The sequence below is a fragment of the Parambassis ranga genome, chromosome 20, assembly GCF_900634625.1.
Source record: "Parambassis ranga chromosome 20, fParRan2.1, whole genome shotgun sequence".
In the NCBI taxonomy this organism is placed as follows: domain Eukaryota; kingdom Metazoa; phylum Chordata; class Actinopteri; family Ambassidae; genus Parambassis; species Parambassis ranga.
In genome coordinates this window covers 9,203,263-9,229,853 of record NC_041040.1, presented here as the reverse complement: position 1 = coordinate 9,229,853, position 26,591 = coordinate 9,203,263, and the positions used below count along the sequence as shown (strand labels likewise).

The window sequence follows — 26,591 nt, the reverse complement described above, 5'->3', positions numbered from 1 at the left end:
AAAATGGCCACGTGTCTGTATTGGAAAGTGAGAGTGATTTTCATTCATGCTCCTGCTGGAGGAGGCGATGGTGACTCACCTTCAGTCCACAGCCATACATACACACCTTGCACTCCTTCGTCCTGCCTCTCCTCCCCGGCCTTTGATGTGTGTTTGAGTCCATGGCTAATCACGTAGCATCAGGCCTAGTCCTCATTTCCCCTTCACACCGGCCCCATTAGGGAGCAGGCTTTCTGGAGCAGGCCGATAAGGACAATATGCTCTTCTTTGGCACTCTCTCTTCCATATATACTCTAAATCTCACACTACTCTCATTCTTTCTTTTCTCTCATTCTGCTCTTTTCCCATCTTTCCCCTCACTAAATCTCCAGCGTCTCCTCATTCCTCCATCTCTCATTCTCCCCGACGCAGAATTCTCTGCTTTTCACTTTTCTTTCCATCTCACCTCTCTCTACCTCTCCCTAAATGTCCCATTACTCCCCCTCCTCCTCCTCCTCCTCCTTTTTTTCCTCCTCTTTTCTCATCTTAACCTCTCTACTCATACACGGCACCTCCGTTTCCTTCACTCTTTTGTCAGTCTCCCTCTGCATCCATCTCTTACATTCCCAAACTTATTCCCCAAATCCCCAACAGCATTCTTTCAGTCTCTTTCCTCTCATACCCCTCTTTCACGACTTCCTTCCCTCCTTCCCTGTAGTCCTCAACTCTTCCTTTCCCTCAAATTGCCTCATAATCTCCTCTTCCCTCTAGGTTTCCTTCAGTCTTAAACTGTATCATTTCCCCCATTTCCTTTTACTGCTTCTTTTACTTCTGGGGAAAACTTTTTGAGGAATTGGTCTCATGGTCAATTAAGAGATGGAAGCACAGGTACAGTCCTCTATCATGTTAAAGCACTAAAAGAAACTGATAGTGGTGTGTATACATACATACAATTAGTGTGACTATATAGTCAGAATACAGTTGAATTTATTTGTGCTTATTAAACTCAGTGTCTTCTTTTTCACTTTCATTGTGTGGCAATGTATTTATAAACCTGTCTCCCCATCTATGAGTTAATTGCATTCATATGCAGATGTTTATAGTCATATCTAAGGACTGACTCATGCCTACTGTAAAACGTTTCTAGTCAAGAGAAAATCAAGTCTTTAATTTGATTTGTCTGACGAACTCTGTAATAGGCTTAAGAGTTAAAGGAGCGTTGGTTTTGGCTGCTTCAAGATTCTCCGCTGGGATATTTAAGTTAACAGCTGGTTGTAAAGTTTATGTTTGTGGTTATTTAACAAAAGAAAAATACAAATTGATTCAAAGGGTTCAATTCCCACAAGAGCCACACGTGTTGCAAATGAAACCTTAATTCAGCTGTTTGGTGATTTTCTAACGATGTTACTGTGCATGTCGAATGTGTCACATGTTTTAAGTTTTTATAACTTCAACATCACCAATGCATCTCAGCTGTTTGTCTCTTTAGACATAATATATGTATATTATGCCTATATAACTGTCTTAATATGCTGACTGTGCAACATGTGAGCAGCTGAAGATGAATACCTGCATGCCTGACTGAGCTGGATTTAGATGTTTTAGTCAAATATGACCTTATATATTTAACATACAGCCACAGTATACATGCCAATAACACATAATCTATGAGTGTGTGTGAGTGTGTGGAGAATGGGAGGATTCTGCTTGGACATAGTTGTCACTATTGTTACAGTTAAATCAAAGTATTCATGGTAAATTGTTTATTCCTTAGGTGTCATTAGTCAATCGATATCAGTAAATTTATCCAGTACCTTAAATAACTGTGGCAAATAATATTAGATACACATTTGTAATTAACTTTATTAATAAGTTTATTAAGCAGTACTTAGTGTGCTGGCTGTGGTCTGTCTCCACCCATGTGTTGCTCCATGCTGGTTACATTAAACACTATTTGTTGAGCTGAGCTGCTTACAATGTGAGCTGTGAATACGATATTATTATTAAAATGGGCAACACACACACAGACCTACAGGGAAGCCCAGACTGAATCTGATAACACACACACACATACACACAAATAATGGTACGAGTGCTCCAATCATTTGTATCTTGAAATGGGGATCAAATAATGCCTCGTAAACACTGTAATGAGTGCTGCGATGATCAACAACTTCTCTGTGTCTGCGTCTCTGTCTCCGGCTCTCTCGTGGTTGAGGGCCCACACTGTTCACAAACAGACCGGCGCTAATTTGGGATAAAAAGAAAATACTGACTTGCAATATTTTGCTGGTTTACCGCAAATTTCCAAGGGACCACACATACAGCAGTGAAGTACCACACACACGCTCATTTGATGAAATTAGGTTAGGAAGGAGCCTGTTCTATGCTTTCCATCGTTGTGAGAGAAGAGCTCATGGTGTGGAAATTAAGAGCCTGCATGTGCTTGTGTGTGTGTGTTTGAATGTGTGGATCTGTGTTTGTGTGTGTATGAGAGGCTGACTAATCCCTCCACAGAGCTGAAACGAGTTAAAAACACATCAAAGGGAAGCTTAACCTCTGTGAAACCTCACTGGGTTTTCAAGAACAACAAATGATCATTCTCCTCATTGTTTCCAGGGGGACTCTTTTCACCGCTGCGCCGCTGACTTTTTCCCTTAGTCCTGGGAGTTTTCAAAAAAACCTGTGGTTTCATTTTTAATGACTGTGCCGTTTGTGTAAGAGTGTGTGTGTGTGTGTGTGTGTGTGCGTCTTGGTGAAAGAGTATGAGTGTGTGTGGGTGCACGCATGTTTGTTTGCACATAGAAAAGGGGTATTTTTGAGTGTGACATGGCAAATGAGGAAAACCAAGCTAACAAGGACATGCAGCTCTGCTCGAAATCATTAAAATGTACGATATCCGAACCGGCTATGCAACAACTATGTATAAACAGAGCCAATGAAGGATAAAAAAAGGAGGTTTGGAAGACAGGTGGGGGGAGAACAGTGACTGAGAATGGCAAGATGAAGAAACCAATTGTGGTCTGAGACCTGCTTTCCCCCAGGATTCTCATTATCACAGTGTAATAGGGTTCTTTCTGTATAAATTCAGGTATTTGCATGCTTCTACTGCTTGTCTTTACTTGTGTGAATGAGCGCTGCTCTTGTTCAAATGCTCTAAACACCAAAAGAAGAATGAGTCACCTGTAGATGCACATGGAAAGATGTGAAAGTGCACAGCGGTCCCTGCTTTAGAACCTCAGTTTGAGTCATTTACTGCAACGATTCTGCTGCATAGAAATGAATTCAAACTATTTGTCGGACTCAGAAGTCATAAAAACTGTTAAGAATGACTAATTATACAACACTACCTACATGAAAAGCGCAATAGTGTTACAGTACAAGAATCCGACGTGCAAAAGTAAGATATATGTGGCTGAGAAAATAAAGCCGTTTACAGATGTATCTGTTTTTATTTTTCTGTCATCACAACACGGCGCTCAAACGCAGCGGCGACAGAAAAAAAAATCAATAAATAGTTTTTAGAGTATAAAACAAAATATAAAACATCTACAACATTAAAAAAAACACTAATATACTCAATCTTATAAGCACACACTCACCCACAGGGACTCACTGAGAGACAGAAGCACACAGACACATAATGTACTCACACAGAAAGACACATGGCCACATTCACCGCAGTAGACGCAGGACACATGGCGCACAGCTGTGGCGTAATCAGAGGCTGTGTTACAGCCATTTACATCAACATCTGAGACATGTCTGTGGATACTGATGATGTGCTGTCTCTCATTTATCCAAAGCGAGGCTCATCTCCCGTTACTCTTTAACTTGCACTCAGTCATCTGGTCTGTTTCCTTCATTGGCCCCTTCTAGTTTAATTAGAATGATTATAGTTCATGAGAACTGATGGGATTCTTTCAATAAGTGCATGCACATAAAATATGTTAGTGCTTAGAGTGCTACATTCGGGCTGCAAAACGAATCTAAGCTACATTTGCTTGGAAGCCATTTGATGATACAGTCAATTGTCAGATTTTAAAATCAATAAAATTATATCTAAATGTAAATATTTTCTTCGAATGCACCTCTTTGTGATTAGGTAATAGCATATAAATATGGCAGAGGAAATTCCACCATTCTCTGGTTCTACAGCCCCCCCCCCTCCGGCAAAAGGAACCCTGGGACTTGACTTTGACCTGCAGGACATTAACCTCATACTAACCGCGCTCCCCGATGAGGAGCTGAAGGTCAAAAAGTCATGACGGGTCAAAGTCTTCAGGGGGCTTCATTTGGCCAGCTGCCCGATTGTCCTCCCAGACCAAGCATCTTCCAGAGAGACAGTTGGCCTAATCCAGAATGCTTCAACCAAAGCCTGGGACTCACCTGGTCTCTCTGCACCAGCTCCACTGCTTTGAATCCCATCAGTGTCTCCTACCACTAAGTCCAGGTTTAGTGCATTAGGGAGGCAGAGGGATGAGGGAAGGGAGGCGGAGAGAGGAGGAGGAGGACAGGCACCGAGGGAGAAGGGGAGGTGGGTGGAGGAGCAAGGCCGGTAAGTAGGAGGAGGTGGGGGCAGTCGCTCCACTCGTCTACGCATGGACCTCTCCTGCTTCAGTTGCCTACGCAACTGCTTATTCTCCTCACTGAAGATGCTTAACTACAGAAAGACAGAAAGAGAAACTGAGTGAGACATATGCACAGAATACAAAGAGAGAGAAGGAATTCATCACTGTGCTGCCAGAAGTTTCAAGGACCCTGCAACACCACACTCCTTTGGCTAAATCAATCAAATTACAAAAAAAACTTAATTCAAAGTTACCACTAAATATCAAACATCAAAAGTGAACAGCTATCATGTTCATCACGAAGCCGCTGTTCCATTACGCACTTAACTCATCTTTCACAGCTGCTTTCATGGCTGTTGAAACAGAAATGCAAATGGAAAATTGCAAGGAGTGTATTTTGTGTTCACAGTTTGAAATGGATGCAAGAGGGAGTCATGCGACGGTGTACATTTCTACATGAAAACAACCAATTTGAGCGATCATTAGAGGTCGATTTGACACAAAATCATCCGTGACACAAAACAAATCGCACATCATCAGAACATGATTGGGCTCCCCGAAACACAATTACAGACAACCTAAATTGAGGCGGTTTTATATATTTATTTATTTTTTTTCTATGACAAGGATATTTGGGTTAAAAACAGGGAAGGAGAGCGAGTTAAAAAAAAAAAAAAGCATCTGTATTTGTTGTAAAGCATGGTAATTATATGCAAAATGTGCCAGTCTAAAAGTTGTAATAAAGCAGATAAAAGAGAATAAAAGATTTGAAATAATGTATTTTTAGCTATGAGGATGAGTAAAACAAGAAATTAAAGGATGCAAAGACAAAGAGACACGTCGGGTAATGACAGTTGCACTTATCCACATCTGTTTTTTAGTGTGTGTGTGTGTGTGCACGTGTGTGTAGGCCGCGGTTAAAGAATGATGTCACATTGACATGTCTGGCCATCCATGTGCCTATAAATGTCTGAGTGTGTATGTATGTGTGTGTGTTTGAAAGAGAGAGAGAGAGAGAGAGAAAAACACAAACGGAGATGAGACAGACACATTTCCGGATGGTTCCGCTAACATTACCCGTCCAGACACCGTACACGCACACACACACACACACACACACACATGCTCAGTAAATCTGAGCAAATGTATTACATCTGATGACCAGAAATAGCTGGGTCTTAGGCTTAACCCTCAAAGAGCCAATGACATGTCGAAGTGTCAAAACTAAGACGCTCTAAGAGTATTTATTATCGTCACCAGGCAAACATCCAGCAATGTGTTCATTTTATGTTGCGCCAAAAGCATTTGAATTTCTAGCTGAAAAACAGTGAAGTTGACATTTATAATTAACTGTATATTCAAGGAGACCTGTTTAATTTTCCTCATCTTTGGTGGCTCTGGATGCTTTTCTAATTGCAAGGGAAAGGGGGGGGGGGGTGTTGAAATTAAAAATCACAGCTTGTCTCCTCAACCTTCACATACTGCGGGTGAATTGGCGCGCATATGTCTGGATGAAAAGGATGTGCATAAGAGTGTGTGTGTTGGGGGGGCGGGAGGGGTGAGAGAAGAAGACAGACAGAAAGACACAGAGGGGGGTGTTCTAATGCAGCTGCATGAATGTGTTTCCACTCTTTCCGTTTGTATAGCTCAGTTACCATTCAAGTGTTTTAATACAAATTATGAGAATTACTGAGCTAGAAAAGCCAAAAAAGAGACGGCAAACTCAAAGGAAATTCTTTTTGGGTTATTTTTTGAATTAAGTTTTAGCTCGTTTTGAGTAGGAGCCAACTAAAAATAAAACTACAAAATGAGAGTTTTTTAAGAATTTGGAAATATTGTACGATGCTTGTAAGCCAGGCGAGGACACCTGGGATATGCTAATGCATGTGTTTTTCATCTTCTCTGGACATTAGCTGTAGAACAATAACCCTAATGCTAATCAAGCCTTGAAAGAATCTTTTTTTTCCCTCTGATTTTCATCTTCATCTCGTTCATTTTCTGTGACATTTCCAGAATTTGCATGAAATTAGCTTGACAGTCGGATGGAAATCATGCATGTGTGTTCTGTATAGTGCCTGTGGGTGAGGGGAGAAAGCAACAACACTAAACCAGTTTGTGACTATGAGTAAATAAGACTGATCTGAAGAGACACAGACCTGATTTCTAACCCTTTCATTTCATCTGTTTCTTAACTGATATGTGTGTGTGTTTGTGTGTGTGCCCAGTGGACAGTGGAGTGTTTGTATCCCATCCTTTTTTTTCTGCTGCTTGCATGTTTGCGTGTGAGTAGATTGTCCATGTTGGATCGATGTGTGTAATGATTCACACTGGAGATTAAGAGGTGCTATTACACACCTGACCTGTTAAACAACACCTCTCTCTTTCTCTCTTTCTCCGTCTCAAACGCCACAGCTAATGCCATTTGCTTTCCACCGAAACAACACTGCATTAAAACTTCAACAAGTACCAGCTTTCGACATAACCCGTCAATCAGCGGGCCACTCCACAAACTAACAAAAGTCGGGTGAGCCGTTCCCTAGGCCCCAGAGTTTTTTGGAGAACTGAGGGGGCTGAGGAGTACTTTTGATTTGTCTCTCCTTTGGTGATTTGTTGACTCTTGTGAAGTTCAACACTGTAAAAAAATGTCAGCATTTCCCGAGAATATTCCTCTGTGTTTTTTCCCCCACATTGTTTTATCACAGCGGGCCATTTCCCTACGCTGTCATGGAGAGATCAGCACGGCTGTATTGATATACATCTCTCTCTCAGTTTCTTGAAAGGGAAATCATTTACCAGTGGAAAGAAACGTCACTGCTTTTTCCCGATACGATTTGTCCCCCCCCACCCCTTCCCCGCACCACCACACACACCCCCACCCCGCTGCCGACTTTTCACTTTTATCGTAGGAAGAGGAAATGGATGTCTGTGTGCGCCTCTGTGTATGTGTGTTTGAAGTTGGACGCATGAAAGCTTCCTCTTCTGTGTGAGCTCAACAGCAGGTGGGCCGGTGGGTGGGTGTGTGTTTGTATCTGTCGGTAAAAGGACTGTCAGGACCTAGTGTGTGTGTGTGCGCGTGTGTATTCTTGTGTGTGTGTGTGTGTGTGTGTGCGTGCTCTTACTTGTTGATTTAGCATTCCGATGGCCTCCAGGTTGCTTTGCAGTCTGGTCTGCATGTCCTCGATTTTGCTGAGGCTCAGAGCAACACAGCCTTTCACGCTGTCAAACAAGAGTACACAAAAGCATCATACAAGAGAAATTAACTTTAAAGTCTAAAAGAGAAAAATAAAAAGTTTGCTGCTACTTTACACTAACACATGTGCAGTTTACACTGAGAAGCATCAACTTTACACCCTTTTCTTGTACGTTGTGCATCTGCCTGACAAAACATTCCCAACCAAATGTCGTTAAAAATCTGGAGCATAAAGAAGTTGGCGCACATCATCTTCATTATAAACATCTTCATTATAACTTATTACTAAACTCAAAGATGGGTGAGCAAATGGGTTCCAGAAATCATTAAATTATATAAAAAAGTGCTTATAAAACATTAAAAAAACAAAAACAAAAACAAAACAAATGCGAGCGCAGCCAGGGAACATTAAGAGTACAAGAAGCCATTTAAGATTTTAACTGTTTATTAAAACCGTTTTGGGAAATGACAAACAAATGTTAGGGTCTCCTATCTTCAGACCCAGGGCCGACTAAGGAATGTCTATTAAATTAACGACGGTGGATAATGGTGCTCTGTACGGGCTGAAGAGCTTGCTGCCCCCGCTTTGCGCTCTTTCTTTCATGCCCCAGTGAACCTGTCCAGTTAGCATTCGGAAAAAAAAAAACCCTTCTAAATACTTTATTGAAGACTTCTTAGCCCATTAAAGTACCACTGTACCTCCCCAATGTTAATTTTCTTGTAAAAGAGCAAGCTGGGATTTTCTATCAGAGCAGGGGATGGGAAGACATTCCCGTTTTGCTTCAGTAGAGAAGATGCATGCGCTCATCGAAACACTAATAAATGGCATCATTGTTCTTGGAGATGTGTGGGGGATGAGACACACACAAACACACACACACACACAAACACACACACTCGTAAACTTTTGGCCTTATTAGCCACAATTTAAAACATTTAACATCCGAGGAGACACTTGAGAGAGATGCTAATATGTGAACTGACATTTTTGTCTGAAAAGTTTATGAGATTCATTAGTGAGGCAATTCAGATCGTGTGCATTTGTAACCATCAATGCTGAACCTCAACCAAACACAACAACAGAATAAATGAGAGGGACTGTAACAACACTGCATAAAACACTGTAGCTCCATTCTTTGGATTTTTAAGCCTTTTTTATAGGAAATAAATAAAAATATAAACTATACCAATAAAGTGCCATTATAGCTATTATATATGTTTCAAAAACAAATCACTGTTTTATTCATAAATAAATGGACAAATATGTTGATTACACACACACACACACACACATTGCTGCATTTTGTTTACTTTATGTCACGGCTGAAGCCAGAACTACGCTGTGAAAATATGAATGAGGATTTAGCATAAGATTCAATTTAACAGGTGTCTGACAGTTTGTTGAAACACGACGGAAATCAGCAGAGACACTTGTCTTTTTCACCTCTCAAAATAAAACGCCGCGATGTTCAACATGCTTTGTATGCTGCTGGCATAAAATAACAGGAGGCCAGCTACAAAGGCACAAATTGGCTTTTTTTATTGAATTGCCTGTTATAATTGTCAACCTATGTTGTATGTATCTTTGTTAGGAGACAGCAGTGTTAATAGCAACATGACAGATTAGTAATTTAAATTACATAAGCAGACACTTCTTATAATCTCCCATTGGAAAAAAAAACGAGCATGAAAGAAAACTTTGCATGAAGGTGAGGCAGCGTGGAGGATGAACATGCTTGAGTAAGCAAAGGACGTCTCTCTCACAGGGGACCACTGGACGCATGTGAACAGTGACAACTGCCTCAGCTCCACAGTGCATTTCTCTGAATAAAAAAAAGATCTTAAACCATTTGCACTAACCTTGTATAACAAAGAGCAACACTGTGTACAGCATATTCTGTGCATGCTGTATGTCACGACAAATAGGAATAATCTCAGATTTTTACATTGAAATATCCATTATTATAATCTTATAAGGTATAAGGTGAAAAGGAAATTAATCCCTGTTAATCACAGTAAGTTGTTGAAATTGATTTCCTAATTGACAACCCAATATATTCTGAAAACATGCATATTTTTTTGAATATATGTTCCTTAGAATGAAAACACACATCAGCTGACAGCACATCATCTGAATCACTAACAAACTCATTTATCTTGGCCAAATACAAGCATTTTTTTTTAAAGAAACCTCATTTTCTCAAAATGACGTTCATAAACTGGCCATAATTGCATCTGACCTTTGCAGATCTTTTAATTTCACACCATAATGACGATACAAAGAGCACTAATAAGAGAAATGCAGACATTTTCTTTGATCTTTTAAATTGTATTTAACGCCATTTAAAAGATGAGTTCCATGAGTTTCCATCGCTACAGAGAAGGAAAAACAGGAGGCATAAACTTTAAACACGCACCAGCTCCATAAAATCCAAAGCGCCACATCCACACAGATTCTTCAAATGATTTAAACCTCCTTCCTACATGGTAATGTGGTCTTCAGCAGATCATGAATCATCAGCGCTGCTGGGACAACTGCGTGAGATTTATGCACTGGATGTGAGAAAGCAGCGATGCGCTTGGCATGATGCCTGTGTAAACATGTGTTCCTGTGTTTACACGCAAACACGGATGTGTGTAATTAGCGGCCTAACCCAATCAGCGTGTGTATAATTACAGTCATTAGTGTCAAAGCCAAGCGGCCATGCTCTCTAAACCAGGCAATAAACTACTCTCCCTTGCTCCAATCTCACTCATCTTTCTTATTTACTGCTCTCATTTTGCTGTAAATTTTATGCAAGACTTGACTCCTCTTCTCAGGCGGGCTCCTTCTTATCGCCTCTTTCTGTTTCTCTGTCACTTTAGTTCTTCGTGTTTGTACAAATCCTCTGCTGTGATCACTGGCTGCTCTTAATTGGAAGCACATCGTTAGCGGTGCGACTGATGAAGCCTGATGCTTTATGAGCGCCTCCCCCACACGGATTGTGTCAGACAGCCACTGAGACGGCGCTGCCAGAAGCAAAGAGCATCAATCTCAGCTTCTAGCATTTCAATGTGTACTGGTATGTGCTGATAAGTACTTACTACAAGGAGGCGAACACTTTTTTGGAAATCTTTTCATTCATTTGGTTTTGCCTGAAAACAACTGCTGGCAAAATATTTGATTTTATGAGCAATATATTGTATATATTGCTCCATGGTGCAAACAGGAACCTTTTTGTGCTGCAGCAGCTGCTGTCAGAGTTTATCTATCTGCTTGTTTTTCATAGAAGGACAAGGAGGGAAAGGAGGGGCATCCAAACACACTGCTACGCCCTATACAGCACCCTCAGAAAGAGGTGCTAGACAGCATGATCTGAGGGGTTTAATATGGTTGTTAATTGATAGTACAGTCCACTGCTTTTATTGGACAAATAGGGCTTCAATATTTAGCTATTATGGCCAGAAATGCAATTATTTTTCCTTCCAAGCTTTTGCACAATAGCTCCCAAATGGACTGTTATCAGTCAGCTTTGTACACTCATGCAGCCAATACCTTGGCCTACACAGTGAAAGTAACCCAAGGTTCATTTGACACATGGACTGAAGAAACCAGGGATCAAACCATCAGCTCTGTGGTTACTCCACCTCCTGATCCACCATAAGATTGTTTTCCTCCAACTGTTTCCAAGGACTGAACTTTCATGCCAACATGGACCACAAGTTCTGAGGAAAATATTTAGACTTCTACTCTTCAATGATAACAAGGCGACTCCAACGTGCTGAGGAGGATTATGGGAACGGTAAAGCATACAGTTTCAGGCTTGTATGAAGACATTGCTGCACCTCCTTAAATGCTCTTTTTATATCCACGTTGTCCAGGCTGAAATTTTAGCTGTGAGTTGGCTGATTTATGGAGATTCCCTCAACTTCAGGCTACAAGAAATGATGATTATATGCTCTCCTCTATCCTCTCTAACGGCTCTATACTGCAACACCAACCTTATAAACACGTATACTTGTGAGGAATGAATGCTGATTGCACCACTTTATAGTGAAAACAACACACAGAGGTTGGTGGATGTTACAGAAGCTTTCTCTGACAAGTCTATCTAATGTAATTTCTGTTTTTCTCCATTCGTCTTCTGTTGGCTTTCTTTGTATACAAAATGCCTTTCATAATTTTAAAGCCTTCACACTGCTGCTGCTGAACAGTAGCCCAGGTAATCATTGTAAATTTCTTTAATAAAGGCCTATCTAATGACAGAACCTTCATGCCACGTTGAATGCTGTCACTGATAGTGACAATCCTAAGATATCCCCTTTGCCACCAGTAATGAGATTTATACACTGAATGTATATGGCTGCCATGCAAATATCATGACATATCTGTTTCCTTATAGATGTATGATTTTCATATATATAGCATTTTGGTAGGTAGGGGTATATGTGTGTTAGGGGAGGGGGGGGGGTATAATAATGAAATGAAATAAATTAGAGATGCTCATAATAAAGAAAGGGAGGAGAGAAAAAAGGAAGAAGAGAGAATGGATGGGGAGACACTATGGAAGAGGCTTTCATTGACTGTTTTTATCTCATTCCATGTTATTATATTCGCTCAATCAAAATCTCTCTTATGCATACATCTATATGAACTGCCTCTCTCACTCTGTCCCTCTCTCTTGCTCATTCGCAATTATGAGAGAAAAGACAAAGAAAAGCGATTCATCTTTCTGTCGCGGCCTCTTAATGATATCATTAAAATGACTGACAGCTTTGAATAGCATTGGAAACCTGCCGCAGTCAAAACAAATCTGATCCGTTTTGGAAACAGAGGCTGGTGGTTCGTTAGGGGAGGGGTGCAACATGAGTGTGTGAAACAGGGTGAGGGGTGGGAAGTGAGGGGTGGGAGTGTGAGGGGGGGTTTGTTAATGAGGGAGACCTTAGGGGGGTCACACTAGGGGTATGGGGAGTACTGCTGCAGGCAGGTGCCCCCACATACACCCTCTACCATACGCACAAATCCTCCTTTCTCACTTTCATCCTACACCCAATCCCATCTGTGCCACACTCATTTTCATCGCTTTAATGAACATAATAAATATATCTCGTGCCTATTGATGAATGCTATTTGACAGCCATGGGGGTGGCAAGCAGAAGAGGATGGGCACTTGATTGGAGTGTAATCAATGTTAAAGGCTCAGCATGAATAGCGTATTCAGATTGAAGAAGAGAAATAACACACACACACACAAGTACGCACAGGTGGCCAAGCCCACGTGGTGTTTCATTCACAACGTGGCCCTCCTGCTGTTATTATCATCATCAGCTTTGTTCAGGCCAGATTGTGTGTGAAAGAGAGGAGCATGGTGGCCAACGCTTTTTGTTGGATGTGAATGTTAAACTTTGATCAGCTTGTGAATGCACACAAATGTATGTGTTTAAATGTATGGTCACACACTTGCACACACACACACATGACTCACGTTTTCCCATCTTGCTGGATGCCCCGGTCTCGGATCTGGGCCTGCGAACAATTATGAAATATAAAACAAACCTGTTTGTGATCGACTCTCTTTTTGTCTCTCCTTATTTGTAGTTCATTGCTTTTTCCACCCTGCACTTGTTCACCTTGAAGCGCTCCATGTCTCTCTCTTTCTCATCCACCACTTCTTTCAGTGTCTTTACCTCCGCCTTCAATGTGTCATTAGCCTCCTGAAGATGTCTGACAAAGAAAGGAAGATGCAGAGACAGAGTTAAACAGATATCTACATAGAGAGGCAAACACAGAGAATGGCAGACACCTATTATCATCAAGAGACTCTTGTTAACATGGCAGACAAAAAATATTCTGCCACACAACAGCAGTGGTGCCTGTGTTTCTATCCACGGCAGCCTTTAACTAGCAGTTCTGACATTATCTCTGACACACAAACACACACACACATATCATAGTCCATTATAATAAAATCCCTGTTGCAGAGCCATTTATCACTTTCCCTTGTGGCTATTTATTTCAGCATTTTAGCAAAGCACACACAAACACAATGTAAGCAGAGGTGGAGGTTGAACCAGACACACAGACGTGGCCATGCTGCTTCTGGGAGGGAATGTATGGCACTGCAGGAGGGTGGTAAAACGGGAGATGGCTAGACCACTTTGATCTTTGGTAGGAAGGATCTGTAATGCTCATGTCTGTGTGTAGGAGTCATTAGGATGCAGACATGCAGAAGCTTCACCTGATTCCTACCATTTTTCCAAAGCAAAAATTTTGTACAATGGCCATACACATGCCAACAGGAAAATATGTGTCAGTCAGGCAAACTTACTCTTTCTCCTCAGTGACAATGAGCAGCGCCTTGTGTTGGGCCTTCAGCTGGGCAGTGAGGCTCTCACTGCAAGCCCTGAAAGAGGAAGACACAGTTCTAATGCTAGAATATTCATGAAGAACCTATACATATATATATATATTCAAGACTTTCATAATATTTAAAAGTATTTTTAATACTTTACTCCCTACTCCAGACTTACAAACTGTTGCTTTGTTAAGAACATAGTGTGCCATGAACTGTACATACAGTGTCTAAAGAATGTCATGCTCCAAATAAGTGATCATTTTGCCCCATGCATTTTCAGAATATTTAGGTATTAGTGTATTAACATGACCTACACCTTATCCACCATACCTTATGCAGATAAACGTATAAGACAGAGCAGTAGGAAGTGTGTTCATACTTTTGCTCAGTGATCCACAGGTTGACCTTTGTCATGACCCGCTGGCTCTCATTGCGAAGGTTAACATTGTCAGACCGTGTCCCCTCCAGCTCTGACTCAAGTGTGTTCACCTACAACACAGAACATAACAAAGGTATTATCCATCACAGTGTGGCAAATGGCAAACTAAACAAAATGACGTGTGTTGACTTCTAAGGGTTCTTCTCCTAATTACAGTATTCTATATTGTAAATATAATATCCTTTTCTCTGTAAACTTACTCCCTGGATTAATTAGTGGACTGACCCACACATGACTAATGTTCACACCACCCGTACATAACAGTACTTTAATTTGTACAAAGGTTTGTGGCTTAAAATAGTCTTCTTCGCATGGAAATATTAACATCATAAGCTGGCATTTATATAGGATTTACTGTAAATCTCTCTCGCACATGCGCACATTATAGGCAGTATAAATATGTGGTGGAAGGGGCCAAAGGTGTGATTAAAGGAAGGTAAAAAGGATATAAGTGATGCTCTAATAGAGGGAAGGCGAAGAAAGGGTGAAAATAAATGTCAAAAATAGAGCATAATAGCAACGCAAGAGAAAATTAGGTAAATGGAGAATAATGGGGGATGAAAGAGATGGCATTTGGAGACGCAGGTGTATAATAGCAAGGTAAAGTATTAAGCAGGAAGGAGGAAAGATGGAGGATGGGGGGGGGGGGGGAGCAGAAGCAGACTGAGAGTGGAGAAAGGAAAAAAAAGATGGGTGTGGGGTGAAAACCAGGGACTGGATGGCACTGGCCAAACTGCTGACTTTTTCATTCTGCTTATCAGTCAGGACCTTTGCAGGCCTAAACTCTGGGGACCCTGACATATTACCCTTATCGCCATAGAAACACCTTGATATACCATACCATCTTCCCACAAAGACTTGGGCAAACATGGAAAAAGTTTCCAATATGTGGGGCATGATTTAAGCATATAAAAATGTCAAATGATTAACCTAAAATGTCAAAAATATCAACTGCTGCTGTGAGATGAATCGTGTCCAGGCTGCATGTGTGTATATGTCTGTGTGTGTGTATTTTGAATTTCATAAATACACCAAAAATATTTTGTCCTTGATGTGTATCTGGGGAGAAACTCCACAGAGGTAAATGGAACCAGATGATACTATGACAGCTGAATCTGTTGATGCAGAGATTATGACAAACTACTATTCCTAATTGTATCATCACGTGGCTTTACAGCAACAGGACAGAGGATGTGTAAAAATCAGTATCATGTTAAAATACATGACTATTCACAGTCTAGAGTCTGTTTGCTGATGCTGGTTAATAGTGAATCTACATTAATCCCCCACACCTATAGCCAACACCCAAAATGGCCGTAGGAGCTCTGCTCGCGCCTCCCTTCAGTGATAAGGTGAAAACAAGCTTTTAGTTGCATCAGAATCACGTCAGCTTTGGGCTACAGAATGGGCAACCACTTCAAAAGCTGACTAGTTCAGATTCTCATTGTTCCATGCACTATGAGAGAACAGGTGGAACTGACAAGACAACACATCAGGTAAAACGTGCAATCTCATGCAACACCACACACTTTAGGGAAAGGAAAAAAATACTGTTAAACACACAAATGCTGCAGTTTTTGAGTACACCTTGCATTTGTTGAATGAATGGACATGCATGTCAGGAAGAGAGCGAGCCACAGTGGGCCAGCATGGGATGTGATTTTCAGGAAGACAGAAAATATGTACAGTTTGTTTCTCAAAGGCAGCAAAGTTTTTACAAAGACAGTAAAATTGTATTTAGTTTTGTGTGAAACCACTCAGTGAGTGCAGTGGTCACAAATCTCTGAGTGACGAGGTGCCTGAAGGCCTGCATATAACCGTCACCTCAAATATCACAACAAGAGAAAAACCATTAAAACAGGAGATGATCACAACAAGTATAATTATTTCCAAAGTCTCAAAATTCAAATGGTGTCAAAAACATATCTTATCTCTATAAGCCCCTTATGTTTGATTGGAAGCTGTGAGGATGACAGTGACACATAGTCAATAATCAAAATGTTATAACATGAGGGAAAAAAAACCACTTTTAATTACAATTGGCTTAAGAATGATATGCAATTCACAAATCAGAAATGACTAAAAATGTGAGAATAATGAAATTACAGCCAGCAAATCATTCAATTTTAAAGAATAAACCGAGTCAGGGTATCAATTGTAATTATATTTTAACAGTGGAATAAATATTGTGAATCCCCTGTTGTTTGTAATTTCATTTCTCTTTTATTTTCATGTGAAGGAAGTTCGGTTGAGAACTTAATGGCCAAAACCTCATATTAATACACCAATATTAATTACATCCACAAAACTATCAAACCATACCACCCACACACACACACACACACTTCCACAAGCACACACATACAGACTCTGCAGCATGCTGTAATGACAGTAATTACCTGTGGTCTCACATTAACATCTCCCTCCTGACTGTCTGACTGGCTCGGCTGGTGGAGGGATGTAAATCGCGGCACAAGTCTGATGTTGTGATTAGGACTAAATTACACATCATCACTCTGTTTCCACCAGTGTCAAGGGAGGCAGTGAAAGGGTGTGTGAGAAAGAAGGGGGGACAGTGTGTGTGTGTGTGTGAGAGAGAGAGAGAGGGTGGGACATTTAGAGAAAAAGGGAAAAGGACAAGGAGGTTCCTACGATTGTAGGAGGGGGGAGGGGTAAAGTAGCGTACCTGCTTAACATTTAGATTGGTTTTGTTGCACAAATATTTTAGCAGATGATGGGGGGCTAAAAGGGGCAACAAAATGCATTTATAACCAAGTTTGGTGAAACCACTTGTCCTTTCAGGTGTATGCTACAGAATATGAGCTGACGACTGCTGTGCTGGTGGAGGATTTGGAATCTTTACAGCTGCTGCAGTATTTATCATTTTGATTTATTCTATCAAAATAAGGCTGAGTTGTCCAGTCTGCAGTCCACACTCCTTTTTGCCAATAGATACAAGATGGACTTTCTGGACTCACTGATTTTTTTCTTTTTCTTATTTTTTTCTGAACTTATACATCTGAATGAACTTTCACAATAAACCACAAAGCTACCTGCAGACAGAAAAGAAAAGAAAATGATTGTGGGGACTTTAGCAGTTAATGGATTTTCCATCTTTTCTATTCTCTCTGGAGCTGTGGACTGGTATCACATTGCACATTAGCCGTACAGGACAAAAAGTGCATTTTCACTAAAACAGACCAAACTGTCCAAGGTCGTGGGATAAACAGAATTCAAGGCTGACTTTTCAGGGTAAAGAGAAGAACGTGAAAAAAAGAAGTATGAAACCAGAAAGAGCCTAGTTGTTGCTCTTACCACCATCAAACCGCCAGAGCTGAGTAAGAGCCATTACTCTGTTCCACTCAGCTCATCAGAGCACATCCTCTCATCAAATTAATGAACACATTTATTGTTAAACACGTTTTTATAAAACATTCATTCATTCTGTCTAATTAAAAGACCCAACAGGCCTGACATCACTTAAATATGCATACTTATCACTCACATAGTCTGAATTAAAGATCTACACCCGTGTGTGTGTGTCAGTGGGTGTGTACTGTATGAGAGCATGTGCATGTATGAAGGCAAAAGAGAATGAGGCTTCCTAAGCAGGTCTTCTCACTCTAGGCTTAATGGTGGTAATCATGGCGTGACCCAACATTAAGACAGTGTGTGCATGTGTTTATGTGTGTCCCGCTCTCCCTAATGGTGACGATGATGACATGTTCTCCATTAGACTAGTCAGTGGGCCACAGCAGATCTAGCATATTAATGATGCTGATGATGGCTTCTTTAATTACCTTCGTCTGCTGCTGCTGCATGGCCTGACTCCTTTTCCCGATTCCTTTCATCACGCACTCTCCTACGCATGCTGCTGGGTTGTTTATCAGTGGCTGCCATTACTGAAATACCCCCCCTTCCCTTACATCTAGCCCTTAATAACAGCTACATTACCAGCCTTGGTAAAAGTTTATAGTCCCCGGCACCTACAGTAGTAGGTGTCATTTTAATCTTTACACTTGCCAGTTTAGATGTGGTTATCCAGTCAGTGTTAGTCTGCTGAACCTATAATACACTCCTCTTTACTCTCCACTTTATAAGGAGTTTGCAATGCCTACCTGAACCGAACCAAACTGCACACAGCACCTGTGATCTCTACATCTGGCTAGCTCCTTGGAGGTAGGTTAGTCAAAACCAATGTTCCAGTCAAGCGTCCCAAGCCAAAAAACAAAAGACAAAAAAAGTTGATCTGAAGTTGATATTCAGATGAGAAGATGGTACAAATATTAATATTATGCTCATCATCCCACAGCCTGTTGGTCAGTGGACACGCTGTGGTTTCCAGTACACTATACTGATCCAGCATGAGGTATGGTTAGCTCACCTTTAAGATTATGTAGCACAACAGGTTTACTGAAGAAAAGATGCAAGCAATGTTGTACAGCTTCTACAAGCAATGGATTGATATATCTTAATCAATGAAATGCTTTTCTGGATTTAAGGGAATAAAAACCAGTTTGAAGTTTGGATTACTGCTGTGCTGTTCAGTGACGAGCTGACGCAGCAATTCTTGGACCAACTGAACATTTTTTAATCATTTCTATTTCTAATTATTTTTTTCCAATACTATAGCAATTGAGGTGCAACGAAAGTATATATAATTAACAATTTTCTCCTACATGATTAAAACACACACAAAATAAATAAATGAAAATGTGCCAAGGCCAATCTTCTTTTGTCATAAATGCAGTGAGCATCAGGGTATAAAATTACATCCTCTCTGAGACACAGGCTTTTATATGAGATGTGATATTTGCTTAAAAAAAAAAAAGAAAAAGAAAAACATATTGTATGGTTTGTAGACTGAGAGTCACTTTGAAAAGAGAAATTAACCTGAGATGAGTTAATTACATGTTGATTGTGTTATCCTCGCTATCCTTGTTGTAACTCCCTGTCTTTTTAAGTGACCAAGAACTGATATGAATGCGCGAAAAAAGAAAATAAGGTAAATATACTTTTTAGTACATAAAAACAATAAGACAAACTAAGTAAACAGAGAATAAAGAAATGAAAAAAAACATTCTAATATGCTCTTTCCATATTTCCTCTGTCCTCTCTCCCCCTGTGTGAAATTAAATGCATGTTGCCATATGCTACTCCCATGAACGTCTGCTGGAACTTTTGATGGGTTTGTACTGCATCTGCTTCTTGTAGCCTCCTTTGATGAAGAAAGATAGTGTGTGACAGCTAAGAAGGACGCAGAAAAGTTATAGAGACAACATTAGGAAAAAAAAAAACATGGTTAGTTTGTCTGCTCGACTGTCCGTTCCATCTCTCAAATGAATTACATCACTGTAGCTTAATGAGCTGTGTGTGATGGTGATGGGATGCACATACACACACACACACACACACACACACACACACTGAACAAATGCAAAGTCCATTCCATGGTTTAACAGTCAGACAATTGGGCCACTTCTCTTTATTCATCAACTAAACAAATGAGCTTCATTTGTCTGTCCTCATTTCACCGTCATCAAACCTGTGTGTGTGGTGCAGGTCATTCTAAGCTAATTACGCCAGCCTTCAGACTTCAATCAGGTATAATGAGTAAGATCAATGAACAGCTAAGACCAGACTCTTTGTAGTGTCTCTGAAATTAAAAACACACTCATCTCTGCAAAGATAACACATCCACACAGCCATGCTGCACATACCAACAGACACTTAAGGCTTGTTTGGTCTGCTCTGTTCTGAGGCCAAGAAATGAGGTAAAAGTTAAGGTGGATCCAAAACCGCGCTCCACAAGTGCTTTTAGAGACATAATTTGGACATTGGGCTGCTGCGGGCAAGGACCAAGTACTCATGGTATTGCTACTGTTGCCACTGTTGCTATGTAACCTGATGTGACAGATGGTTTATCACACAAAACAATCTGAGAACTCGTCCTTGGAAAATACTTGGAAAGAGCAAGCAAAGAGGGACTTAGAATGAGTAAACACCGACTTATTGCTCTTGTCACCATGGCCTAGCACCTCACCTAATACACACTCGTAGCTGCAAATATCACATCTCGGTCAAAAACAGGGTTTCAAACCATGGATGTACAAATCACAGCTTTAGCTACAACACAAACGACACAGAATAAACTTATCTAAAGAACTATCTGCAGGCATCATTATCCAAATACAAATAAGAATGACAGAGGAGAAGGGTAAAAAGTATATATATCTAACATTTGGGTTCGCTGATGAAAAATCTAAGTGTGCCTTTAACAGGCAAGGAATGTACTTCATTGCAGTGTAGGCAGTAAAATCTCTGATTATTATAACAAAAGAGCTGAAAAAATGGAAGATGCCGACATGGATGACATCTTCCTCCATGTCCAACTAAAGCTGAAAATCCAGCTGTATTCTTTGCTGTTGATATTCAAGAACACAGAATGCACTAACTAGGCTTGTCTCTCTAATCACTTGGTAGGCCCCCCCACTGACACAGAGTGATCAAAACCCACTATCTAATTGTACTGCTTTAGGATGACATCAATAGTTGTAAATATTTTGGAGAAACTTAAAGTTTATGAGCATGAAAACACGCTCATAAACTTTTGCTATCTGAAAACTTCTCTGCAAATTCTCATTAAAACTGTTAAAAATCTTTTTTACTCCAAACTAAAAGAAGTTGACGTAAACACACTAATGATTGTGAGTGTGCGTGTGTGTGTGTGTGTGTGTGTAGCAGTGAGTAAGAGTGAGGGAGAGGAGGGATCTGATCAGTCACAAAAACATGTTTATATGACTTGTGTTTGAACTGGACTCATGCAGAGGGACAGGACTGAGACAAGACTGTGCCTCTGTGTCTGTGTGTGTGTGTGTGTGTGCTGAATGGTCGAGTGCCAGCTGAGTTTACATGCAAACACAAAACTGATAACACACAAATGCCTGTCTTCATACCAGAAAAGATACACTAAACAAACACAAACACGACTGCCTGAATCACATATCACACATCCGCGGTCCTCGCTGTGCATACAAAGACATACAGAGAGGAAAAGACAGAGCTATCCGAGGTTCAGCTTCTGTGCACCGAGGCAATTTGTAATATGGATTTCCTCTATAGGCCACTGTAGTGTACCATTTACCATTTCAAACCCTTTGATTTTTTTCACCAGTGGATAATTCATCTTCTGCTGATCAATAGCAGAGATTGGGACCTAATGAAGGAGTCATAGTCACAACGGCCATCACACTGATGTTTAAACACTGTTTGGAGTCAAATTCATTGAAAAGCTCATCTGTTGTTGAAATGATGGAGAACGCAAAGGAGAAGGATCACAGCCAGAGAATAAACATGTACTGTACACTCCCCAGTGGTTACAAACCCAAAAACAAAAGACAGACTCACACTGACTTATGGCAACTACAATGTTATGATGATTAACTAAATAAATAAGGTAAAGTCCATCGCTTAGACTGATGGGATTGAACCATACTGCCGTTGCTTTAGATACATTTTTAACTTTTAGCTTTCAGCCTGTTAGCTTAGCATAGAGCAGTGAAACAAGGTCCTTCCAAAGGTAATTAGACTATGGCTATGTAAACACTGGTTTGTTTCCCTGGTGACGACAACCAATATAACCGAATAAGGAAGTTGATAAAAACTCACCCTTGCTTATTGCTTTGTTATTTATTATTGTAAAAAAAGCAACATATTTTGGGAAATTCAAAAAGAAACAGCCCTTTACTTCTATTATTGATAGTTGATGCACAAGGCATTGACATCTACATTGTCATCTTAATGGAAAACTATGACATGTCGGACAGAGAAAAGAGGGCAAAGGCATACATGAAAAGAATAGTTGTGAAATAGTTAAAGAACTGGCTAGGTGAGTGACTGACCAATCAAGTGGCCTTAGTTGGAATGGCCCTGGGCAATCACAATTGTCAAACCCTGGCCCACTAAACAGAAAAAAAGGAGAGCCATGTAATGTGGGCTGCATTATTCACAAGGACAGAGTGGAAAATAGAGTAAGGTGATGGAAAGAGAAAGAATGAGGAGAAAAGAAGAGAGAGAAACACATGAGTGAGTGAGAGAAGGGCAGAAAAAAAAACACAAAATAGAAACGAAAAGAAAGAAACTTTACAAAATCAAGACCTGAGAAAGCTTCCAAAAAGCAGGGGAGCTCACAGCTGAATTCAAAGTTTGACAAATCTAAATGAACATCACTTCCCCATACTGGCTTTACCCTTAATTATCCATTCTGCCTTTGTACAGCAGCAGCTCAGCCCTGACAGCCGCTCTCCCCTGAGGTTCAACCCCGCTCCCAGCCTGAACATTAGGGAATATCAGGGAATATTACACCCAGGAATTAACGCTCCAAATCACCTTGCTAGGTTTAGGTCCTGCGTATACCCCTCCCAGTCTTGGACAAGATAATCCAGGCTCTAGCACCGGATATATGCCACTAATCATCAAAAAGAGAGAGGGGGTGCATGAAGGGAAAGGAAGGAAGGGAAGGGGAGAGGAAAGGAGAGGACAGGACACACTTCAAATTAGGCTATGTCACTCATGTCTAGTGTGTTTACCTGGTCCTGTGCATCCTGCCTCTCTCTCTCTGCCTTGAGTCTCTGATCGACAGCTTGCTGAAGGTTCTTCTTGAGCTCTGTCGCCTCCCTCTCTTGACTTGCAGCCATTGACCTACACAAACAAACAGAACAACTGAACTTATCGTCACACTGGCAAAACAAATCAAAACAATCTTTCCATTTAAAAAATATTGTATTTGTATTTCACTCGTTCTTCTGATTAATGTCGCTAAAATAAAGAGAAATGCAAGGATGTGACTCAACTATTAAGCTCCTTGAAAATCCAGATATGTGTTACTGTGTTAAACATCAGGCCATGAAAGTGTGTGTGTGTGTGTGCATGGCAGCCGAGCTAAGGGAATGTGAAGGGGATCAATATGAAGGGGTCTATTCCTGCCACGCACTGCGCGTCTGTGTGTATGTGAGTCAGTTAGTGTGTGTACATGTGTGCGAGCGGGTTTGTGTGTGCCGGCTGCCCTGGCTACAGTGGAATCAATACAACAAATGATTACCATTTCCACAAACCTCCCTCCACAGCCTCGCCTCGGCCGCTCTTCCCTACCAACCCTCTCCATGCACACACACACACACACACACACCAAAACAAACCTCCCCTAGTCTTGACCCATACTCACTGTAACAGCCAATACATATATAAAAAAAGAAATGACTACTTCATGAATAGTATAAAAGTATTTGGGCATTTTACAAGCAAAAGTTTTGGGATCTTGATCTGAAGCAAGCATATTATGGATTTTACTGTTAAAAAAAAAACTGACAGTGCAGAGACAGCCCACAAAGTCAGCAACTGTCTGTTGGTTTTTATTGACAAGTGTTATTTTTATTTTATTGACCCATCAAAAAGATACCAAAAATGTAACCGAGTGCAATATAACATATGCATATAACATTTTACACGGTTTACCTCAGTTAATCAAGTTTATTAAATGTGAAAAATAAACTTTTGCACAGTGCTACATACTGCTTTTGCCTTTTTGTGTGTGAATGAAACATTTTTTTTAATCATTAAAAATGTCAAATGACAACTCAGAATACCAAGATTACATTTCCTATCATAAAATTTAGAAAAAAATAACAATGATTTTTGTTTCAATCTTATCAATGTTTTGATAATTTGACCTTTTGAATTGACGTCAGTATCATGGTCATGCATCCAGAGACTGTACATCTGATAAAAAAACCTTCTGTCAAAAGATAAGAATAAAAAAACATTTTGGTAGTAATGAGGGCAAACAATTGGAAAAGTTGATGAATTTGCTTTATAAATAATTGAAGAATAAACAATGAAAACTGTAATACATTATTCCTAAAGTATATTCTTAAAATAAATGATGGCTTATTGACTAAATGTTTCAACAGCAACTTTAAAAAGACACTAATAGAGTAACTCCAAAGTAGTAAAAGCTGAAGCAGAAGCTGGACAGGCAAAACAAAAAAAGCAAAGAAAACGCTTGATAGATTGGTCCATGGAGGGAACATATGATAGGATGAACAGAGTGGGAGAGAGAGAGAGAGAGAGAAAGGGAAGAAAGAGAGGGAGGCATCCTGTGGAGAAAGGAGGGGATTTCCCACAGCACAGATGGAAGCCATTAGCATGGTGTTGTTGCTTAAAAACCTTTCATGTCTTTGCAGTTATTAGATAATACTGGGTTAACAGTAAACAGCATGATTCTGCAAATGGATGTAATATGCAGACACAGCAATTGTTTTACCATCCAGTCCCTAAAATTAGTTTAAATGTAATAAAATGTAATAATTCAGAATGTAACCTATAAAGTCTCCATACTGAGTTTTAAATTGTCGGTTGACGATGAAAATGTTCCATGGCTCAACTTAACCGAGAAACTCCCTGAGACGGAGACCGTTGCAAGTGAGGTCATGCCGAAGCCAAAGCCACAACCACAGCTATGCGTGCACAAACAGACACACACAAACACACACTCTACTGGGTGATACATGCTTGCTGATGTCATCACCGCAGCTCTGGTAGACACACAGGGGTCAACCGGGGGTCTCACAGTTGAACTCTGAACTCTGTGACCTATCATCTGATTACTCATCAATACATACTTGATATTTCTCTCAGATTATGAGGGGAACACGTTCAAATGAAGCACAAGTTAGCAGCGTGTTTTACTATTGCTAATATCATGATGTATGATGGACTAAAATGTCCGTAGACTCTCTCAATGTGTGCACTTTAGAGCTCAGTTCGGCTCTGTTCAACACATGTTCAGTTAAAAAGCCTACTGTATGCCGCACATAAAAAGTCTAAATGTTTTTGATTACTGAGCTTACACAGGGGACGATGGGAAAAGGGATAAGAGAGGAAGCTTCTCTCCCTCTTTCCTTCCCTCCCTCTTACCTTATTTTCTCCTCTGCTAGCTTTCCTTCACTCAGGCGCCCCTCCATCCGCCTCGCCTCCTCTGCACGGGCTGCCAACTCCTCCGCTGAGCAGGAGAGAGAGAGGAGAGAGACAGAGGAAGAAAAGTGTGAGATAAGGAGCAACAGTTCACTTCAGACACTCTTGGTTAAGAATCATTAGAGAGCTGAAATAATTTAAATGGCCAGAGCGAAAGCATTACTATGATACCGACAATTTTGCTTTTAGATGGCTTATCATTCATAGCTGATATTGTTATTTAAAGTTATTTAAAGCAACAAAAACACCTGGCTTTAAATACACTTCCAGCAGATCAAGGTTAATGGATTGATTTACAAAACATGCATACATAGAGGTGAATATTGATTCTCATTTCTCAGTTTACCACGAGTGGGAGAGCATGAACTACAAGTCACCTTCAAAACAAACAAATAACTTTGCAATAGAAGAGCTGCTGAATGCCTTTCAGAGGCAGAGAAGGAAGGAATGAATACATTGCATTGCCTACACTGGAAGCAGCCCTTTTTTTTTGTTAGGAGACAAAAGAAGCGCTCCCTGCTTCTGTCAATAGATGGCACTCTTTACCTTGAGCAGGCCACTTGAGCGTCTACCCCGGACTGCAACCCTTCGATCACATTCCCTTTTCAGCCGTCTCCAGTGTCTACATGCAATAAAACCCCATTGTCCTACACTTAGTAGTTTAGCACATTGAGCGGGTGCATAATAAACCACTAGTCAGGTTTCTTGGTCAGGTTTGCTTGGCAGGCCCTTTTCAGTTTGAATTTAAAATTTTGGGATTTGCCTGCTTCCCCCCCTTTTTTTTTGTTCTGTCTGCTATTTTGTGAGTCAATGTTTCTTCATAGTTCTTAAAACCTTTTCACTAAATTCAGCATTCATTGAATATAACATAAACTGTCAGCCATCGGTGGCCAAGGCTAGTGAATATTGAGAAGGTGTGCACTGAATATGAAGAGGTGCGTGTATGTGCTCCTGAGTGTGTGTTGAATATTTACAGGATGGACCTTGACTTTGTGTGTGTGTGAAATAGAAATGGAGAAATGTTTAGTGTATTTCTGTGATGCTTT

At 40.5% G+C, this 26,591-nt stretch overlaps 1 protein-coding gene across 1 annotated transcript in view; it reads right to left on the bottom strand.

Annotated features, from left to right (window-relative positions):
* Nucleotides 1-4,270: 4,270 nt before the first annotated feature.
* Nucleotides 4,271-26,591, bottom strand: part of LOC114453579 (golgin subfamily A member 6-like protein 22) — an 81,072-nt gene continuing 58,751 nt past the window's right edge. The window contains exons 22-29 of the mRNA XM_028433531.1: nucleotides 25,489-25,573; nucleotides 23,103-23,214; nucleotides 14,455-14,564; nucleotides 14,049-14,123; nucleotides 13,351-13,444; nucleotides 13,206-13,246; nucleotides 7,670-7,766; nucleotides 4,271-4,642 (exon numbers count right to left, since the gene is read on the bottom strand). Coding sequence (XP_028289332.1) covers nucleotides 4,271-4,642; nucleotides 7,670-7,766; nucleotides 13,206-13,246; nucleotides 13,351-13,444; nucleotides 14,049-14,123; nucleotides 14,455-14,564; nucleotides 23,103-23,214; nucleotides 25,489-25,573 — 986 coding nt within the window. The remainder of the gene's footprint in view (nucleotides 4,643-7,669; nucleotides 7,767-13,205; nucleotides 13,247-13,350; nucleotides 13,445-14,048; nucleotides 14,124-14,454; nucleotides 14,565-23,102; nucleotides 23,215-25,488; nucleotides 25,574-26,591) is intronic.